The 7,746-nt window shown below is 40.9% G+C and overlaps 1 long non-coding RNA gene and 1 gene segment (V, D, J or C); both read right to left on the bottom strand.

The window, feature by feature from the left end:
- Position 1: 1 nt before the first annotated feature.
- Positions 2-2,551, bottom strand: LOC108248669. The segment is given in 4 exon segments: positions 2-946; positions 1,494-1,645; positions 1,753-1,811; positions 2,448-2,551. Coding segments are annotated over 3 exon segments (486 nt in total).
- A 3,178-nt stretch (positions 2,552-5,729) lies between these two features.
- On the bottom strand, positions 5,730-6,852 carry LOC119617952. Its single transcript, XR_005234444.1, has 2 exons — positions 6,808-6,852; positions 5,730-6,283 (listed from the first exon to the last, which is right to left on the bottom strand). It is a non-coding gene; the product is annotated as an uncharacterized LOC119617952 (long non-coding RNA).
- Between the last annotated feature and the right edge of the window lie 894 nt (positions 6,853-7,746).

The following is a 7,746-nucleotide window of genomic DNA, read 5'->3' as shown; positions in this document are numbered from 1 at the left end:
AAAAATACATTTTATATATACATTTTAATTACAACAGAACACAGTAAACATATCAAATGTTTAGCCTAAAATATCCGACCATTATTTGGAAAAAGAAGCTGCATTAAAAACAGATCTGGTTCTGTTCTGAACGCCACGTCCTCCAGACTAAAGAGGTCAAAAGCCTGCCTCTCTGATGGTATGGGGGTGCATTAGTGCCTCCGGGATGGGCAGCTTACACATCTGTAAAAGCACCATCAGTGCAGGAAAGTAAATACAGGTTTTAGAACATCTGCTCCCATCCAGGCGTCTATTTTCAGGAAAATTTTATTTTATGCTAAACCACAGAGTGCATCAGTTACGGGAGAATGGCTCAGAAAAAGAGTCCGGAACCTCCCACCAACAAACAAACAAACAAACAAAAACAGCAAAGAAGACACAGGACTGTTAAACAGCTAGAACATCATTGCACCCAGTCAAAAAAAAAAACACATTTTCATTCCTTTATAACTGCTGTGACATTTATAAAACAAAACTCATTAAATATGTTTTAACTTTCATAATGAGCTCGATTATTTCTACGTTTAAAGCAACCTTTGGATTCAAATTTGTATTTGGTTTAAAAAAACTACATTCCAGCAATAAATGACAGTTTGAGTAGCCATCGGTCAGTCCTGGGAGCAGAGGTTCTGCCGGTACTCCTGTCCATTCTGGATCGTTCCACACCAGTATGAAGACGTGGGTCTCCAGTCTGCAGCTGACACCTCCCAGACCGAGGTGGCGCTGTAGCCCCAGCTCGACTTGGTCCACGACCCTTTGACGCCTGCTGACTTCACCGGCGAGCCGTCGATCCACCACAGAACCGGTTGCTGAGGTGATTTCAGTCCCTTTAGGAGGCAGACCAGCAGGCGAGGAGATTCTGGATCCTGAGAATGTCGTGTTGATGTTAATATCTCGATAGACGGACCTGAGGATGAAGGAAAAGCTTGTGCTTTTTTAAGACTCATCACTTGTGAGAAATTGTTAGAAAAACCAACAGAAATGGTTGAAAACCTGTTTGTGGGGTTCCTCAGGGTTGAGTACTCGGCCCAGTTTTTTTTACTGTAATTTATGGAGTGCTAAAATGCTGTTTCAATGTTTATTTTTCTACTTATAGTTTATTGTTATTAAGAAGATGAGTTGCATTTACTGTATTTGAAATAAACTGGGAATAATAATTGTCTTAATGCTGAGTTTATTCACTAGTTTTTGGACTCTACTTCAGCATACTTTCAGGTTTTTGAGCCATTCAGGTACGAAAACATTCAGCTTGTTCAAGACATTACAGCTATAACTTTAGTTTTATTTTCTAACTTTTATATTGATATTTTATATTTAATTTTCTAACATCTTCAAATCTTTTGACTATTTAAAAAATCTGCTTTAGCATACTTGCCTCATTTTTAGCTCATAGCTACTGTTTCGATAATCTGGAGTTAGTCAGTGTTTATCAGAAGGGAGGATTGTTTTTCTACCAGGTGAAATGTTTCTCTGAGGATAAACGTCGACATCTTCATCGCGGTCCATCACGTCTTCACGGACGTGGACCAGGAGGCGAGTTCCGGCGCTGAAAACCATCGAGAACGAGACCGAATGACCACCGGGCGACGAGCTGACGGTCCAGCACCTTCAGCAGCAGGAAACAGGGAAACATCGTTACCCGAAACCCAGAAACAAACCCAGAGAATTCAGGGCTTTAAAGGAGCAGTTCAGCCCTTTCTGCTGGGAGCTCACCCAAGAAGAAGAACGAAGGTCTGGACCGAGTCCATCCTGAAGACCGATCCGATTCAAATCTGGGAAAAATGAGTTCTGTCATTAAATTAAAATGAAGAGTATTCATATAAATTATATCCACTTTATATAAAACTGCAACTATAGTTTAGGATTGTTTAAATTCTTTGAAACTTGTTTTAAAACTAATTATTTAGGATTATAGAGTCAGTAATCACAGATTGTGTAAGAAACTGAATCATTTTCTTATAAAGATTAACTTTTAACCTCAAAAAGAAAATATTTTATCTTAAAAGAGAAAAATTGTTTACTCTCTGAGTAATAATTTTAAATAAAAGTAAATAACTTTCTTTTTTAAAAAAACCCTCAAATATTTAATGTTTCTGTAATCTTTTATCAAATTATAATTTCACTAAATGTTCCTCAAACAGATTAAAATTACCTGAAATTATTTGTAATAAGTTTATTTTATATTAAACCTGTAAAAATAAAACAAACATTAAAACTACATTTGATTAAAGTTTCACTCAGAGAGTCTTCAGACGCTGAAACGTGTCTTTATCTTAAATAAACGAGTTTTTATTATTATAAAGCAAACAGTTGAAAGCTCAAACTGGTTGATTTTCCTTTAAAAGAAAGAGGCTAATCATTTGGATTTGACCTAAAATAAATAATAAATTTTAAGTTTGATGTTTTACCTGCTCACTCAGAGCTTCGGCTCCTCGGCGCTCCTCCTCGCTGAAACCAGCAGACTTGATTTCATTTTGAATTTGAAGAGTTTGGAAACGTGAGGAACTGTCGGAGCAGAACACCGAGAGTCTCCAGAGGAGTCGAGCTGCTCTGGGATCAGATCAGCCGTTGGTGAAACAGAAAAAACAGGAACTTTTTCTCCCTTGTGTTGATTCAACTAAAATAAGATCCCGGTTTAAACCGTCAGAACGTCTCAAAACCACAAACAGCAGCAGAAAACCAAACTAAACATGGCTCCTGGTCACTGTGTTGTTTTCAATAAACTGGAGGTAATATTTCTGGGAACGCTGCGCTAAAAACTTCAGGAAACTTTCAGCTACGACGAGCTTTTATCTTGCAAATTTTAGCTTTTATCTAGTTCTGCTGGCTTTAGCCTTTGGCTATTGTTTTGCTAGTTTTAGCTGTTAGCTACTGATCTGCAGCTTTGATAATTTTAGCTGTTAGAGATCAGATAATTTCAGTTTCTAGCTACTATTCTGCCAGTTTTAGCTATTTTATTTTGCAAATTTTAGCTTTTATGTAGTTATCTGGTAGTTTTAGCCTTTGGCTATTGTTTTGCTAGTTTTAGCTGTTAGCTACTGATCTGCAGCTTTGATAATTTTAGCTGTTAGAGATCAGATAATTTCAGTTTCTGGCTACTATTTTGCTAGTTTTAGCTGTTAGCTACTGATTAGCTGTTTAGATAATTTTAGCTGTTAGCCAGAGATCAGCTAATTTCAGTTTCTAGCTAGTATTCTGCCAGTTCACTACAAACTGGGAGGTGTTTAGATCTGCTGCTGTGAGCGATGATTGCTCTGTTGACTTGGAGAATTATGCCTCCGGAGTAACCAGTCTACATCAGCACCTGCATTGAAAACATTGTCCCTACAAAGCGCTGCAGGACTTATCCCAACCAGAAACCCTGGATAAACAGTGATGTTCGGTCCAAGCTACGTGCTCGCTCTACTGCATTTCTATCTGGAAATGCTGAAGATTACAAGAGGGCCAGATATGACCTGTGTAAATCTATCAGACAAGCCAAGAGACAGTACAGGCTGAAGCTGGAGGAATGCTATTCCTCTGTGGACTCCCGGCGCGTGTGGCAAGGACTGAGTCACATCACAAACTACCAACAGAGAAGCAAAGAGGTCACGACGAGCCACACTACACTACCAGATGAGCTAAATAAGTTCTATGCTCGATTTGATACCCTCAGCCCCGACAAACAGAGGGAGGTTATGGACATGGGGAGCACACAGAACTCATCGCTCAGAGGGACATCAGTACAGGTGTGCAAGGCGCTGAAGAAAATAAATCCATGGAAAGCAGCTGGCCCAGACAACATACCAGGGCGCACTCAAGGTTTGCTCCTCAGAACTCGCCGGCGTGCTCACAGACATATTCAATCTGTCCCTCGCACACGCTTCTGTTCCTTCATGCTTTAAGACCACCACCATCATACCCCTCCCAAAGAAAAATGTAGTGACCTGCCTAAATGATTATCGGCCTGTTGCACTCACTCCAATACTGATGAAGGTTTTTGAGAGGATCGTCATGAGTCACATCCAGGAGGCCGTTCCTGACACTCTGGATCCTCTACAGTCCTCTACTGTCAGCACTGGGAAACCCCAGGGCTGTGTGCTGAGCCCCCTGCTGTACACACTCCACACAGCCGACTGCGTGGCCTCACACAGCAACAACAGCATCATCAAGTTTGCCGATGACACTACAGTCATCGGACTGATCACTGATGGGGATGAGACAGCGTACAGGAAGGAGGAGGCTGAGCTGGTGAAATGGTGTGATCACAACAACCTTTCCTTAAACATAGACAAGACCAAGGAAATGATTGTTGATCCAAGAAGGAAGAGGCAGGACCGCCACACACCCCTGCTTATTGGTGAGACAGAGGTGGAGAGGGTGGAAACCTTCAATTTCCTTGGCGTACACATCAGCGTGGATCTCACCTGGTCACACAACACCAACCACATCATCCGGAAGTCCCAGCACCGGCTGTACTTTCTGAAAGGCTGAGGAAGTTTGGCATGCCGACCAAAAATCTCAGCAACTTCTACAGGAACACAATGGAGAGCATCCTCACCAGTTCCATTACTGTGTGTTATGGAAACTGCACCGCTCAGGACAGGAAGGCTCTGCAGTGTGTGATTAAGACTGCACAGTCCATCACTGGACCAACCTTCTCTCCACTGCAGGACATATACAGGACCAGGGTCATCAGAAAGACCCACAACATCATCAAGGACAGTACTCACCCCCAACACAACATACTCACGCCCCTGCCGTCAGGCCGACGCTGTAGGAGTGTGAAGTCTAGGACAACCAGGCTGAGAGACAGTTTTTATTCACAAGCCATCAGGTTTGTAAACACCTCAAACCCCCGTTCACTCTGAAACTGTCTAAACCCTAACATGTACCTGTAATATGAGCCCACCACACATTCTGCGGCTACTGTATTCTGGTCTATAACTCTGTATAAAGTGTCTTTTTGCACTACAAATTCAGCTGCTACTGTACAAAATAATGTAAAACTGTAAATATCTATTATTCTGTCCACCCTACGTTTGTATTATATTGTACTTTATTTAAAAATTTCTCAGACTGTTGGTAAATAGAGGAACTGCAAAGTAAGAATTTCATTGCACAGTGTAACTGCCTCTATGCTGGGCACATGACAATAAACTTTTGAATCTTGAATAGCTTTTAGGTACTATTTAGCTGGTTTTAGCTACATTTGGTAGTTTCAGCTTAAAGATACTGTTTTGCTGCTTTAAGCTTTTAGCTGTTGTTTGGATCATTTTAGCTGTTAGCCAGCAATCAGCAAATTGTAGTTTTTAGCTACTATTCTGCCACTTTTAGTTTATCTAGTGTTTTGTGGTTTTAGCTATTAGCTACTGTTCTGCTAGTTTTAGCATTAAGCTATTGTTTTGTATATTTTTTTTAGCCACTGAGTTGCTTTTCTAAATGTTTTTATATTATTGTGAATAAAGATAATTTTTTTTATTTGAAACAGTTTACTCCAGTTGTTTATATTAATTTGTGAAATGCAGGTCTGTGCTCAATGTAAACAAAGCGCTCAGCTGAATGAAACCAGGCGAAGCTTGAGTCACATGACTGATCCGCCGGTGGCTGCTGTTAATTTAAGGACCATCGATATGAGAACAAGAATGATTCTTCAGCGATTAACAGATTATAACAGATTAACAGATTAACAGGTTAACAGATCAGACGTGTTGACAAGAAACAAACAAACTGTTTATTGATCAAAGTTTGATTAAATAATGGGAGTGAGCAGAAACTAAAGCAGGAGAAATCCTCACATCTACAGAAAAACAGAAAGGTGCTCGAAAGGCCAGATTCTGAAGGTCCCAGGTCCCATTCTAGGCCCGCTGGCCATCATTTGGATCATCACTGTGGTTCCATGGTTCTGGTTTCTTGTTCTGCTCGGACCCATGGCTGATCCCGCAGTAATAAACCGCCGAGTCACTCTGATCGGAGTCTCGGAGCAGCAGAGACCCGTCCGCCGCCGCAGAGACTTTATCCGGACCGACGCCGTCTCCGTACCGGACCTTAGAACCGTCCGCGGACCTGAGACTGACGAGCAGCTCCGGTCCCCGCCCTGCCGCCTTCCTGTACCAGCTGACGGTGGACGGGCTCGCCGAGGGGCCCGCTGTGGGGTCGGCCGTGGTGTTTAGGCCGTCCAGCAGGGGGCACTGCAGCGTGGCATCCTCACCTGCTCTCACCTGGACGGTGGATGCAGGCGGGACGGCAGAGGTCTGCTGGACGCCTGAAAACAGGAAGTTAAAGTTACGTTCAGTTCTGACCGGCGTAAAGAAGAATAATCAAACAAACAGGAAGTGAAGAGCTTATGATTAATTAAATAAATGCATATCACCCGCCTTTCAGGACAGACACTAACAGACTCAAAAAGGAAAAAACATCGTCACCCGCCTTCCCCTGGCAGGTAATTATAGATAAATCATAAAATAAAAGAAGGTTAAAGCGAAATAAAAAGGACAAAATTATAAATGATGTTGAACTTTAACAAAGAAATTTAGAAAAAGAAACAACAATTAGAGTTATTTACTGTTTCAATCTAAAGTTTTGGTTAAATTCATAAAGGTTTAACTGTATTTTTATTAAAAAAAAAAACTTCCTAGTTTAACAATTTTCACTTCCTTTTATGAGATAAAAACTAAAAAACTGTCTAAAAATAAGTTTTTATGTTTAAATAACTCAGTAAGTGTCTTTTCAGCTTCTTTCGTTAATTAAAAGTAGACTTTTCTTGTTTGTTAACGAAGACGGACTCACCGCTGAGAGCCAGGAGAACCACAGAGACCAGAACCGGCTCCATCATAAGGAACTGACGGAGAACCGGGTCCTGCAGCTGCTTTTGTTCTGAAAACCAGCCGAGCGTTTCTTTCAAAACAACTCAGACGGATAAACATCATTTTCCTGGTTGTAGTCCTCCACCTGCTGTTTTTATTAAAAACTGTCTTCAGCGTTTCCTGAACTTTGTTTTTATTAACGGCGAGAAACAACAACTGAGTCTGAATCTGAGATGTTCTGGCTCCAAATCAGCGTCTGATTCAGATGTCAGTCAGTTTCTGTAAAAACTTTGGGTTTCCTGCTTGTTTCTACCTGGTAAGTACCAGGTGTGTACCTGGTCAGAACCAGCTAAGTATCAAGTGTGTACCAGACAACTACCAGGGCATTACTAGCCAAGTACCAGATAAGTACCAGGTGTGTCTTAGGTAAGTAAGCAGTGGCAGCTGGTGGAGTTTTCTCCGGGGGGGGCTATAAATCCAAAATAGACATATACCAAAGGTTTTGGTATATGTCTATTATGTGATACCTTAGTATATGTTTTGGACCAAAACATATACTAAGGTATCACACCAGTGTATTTACACGAATTAAAACAACAGAAGCAACATTATAATGTACATATAAATGCACAAGTGCTTCCTGAACGCACCAATACTTACAAAGATGGAGGTCTCCCAAGGTACAAGCCAGTAGGACACATTTAGCATTTATAAGACCTGTTTAAGACAGGTCTTATAAACGCTTATAAGACCCTTATTTTTCAAAACTTCACGGAGAAAATACGTCAAAGCTTGTTTTATGGTGGGAGCACTCACTATGTCATGTATTCTGAACGTACAATATAACGAAGATCAGATGTCTCACTCCGATTAGAATTCAAAACCAAACATTTTAACAGATTTTAGCATAAATTTTCTTAAA

The sequence above is a fragment of the Kryptolebias marmoratus genome, linkage group LG18, assembly GCF_001649575.2.
Source record: "Kryptolebias marmoratus isolate JLee-2015 linkage group LG18, ASM164957v2, whole genome shotgun sequence".
In the NCBI taxonomy this organism is placed as follows: Eukaryota; Metazoa; Chordata; class Actinopteri; order Cyprinodontiformes; family Rivulidae; genus Kryptolebias; species Kryptolebias marmoratus.
Note: the sequence above shows the minus strand (reverse complement) of the source record. Positions and strands in the feature narration are given on the sequence as shown.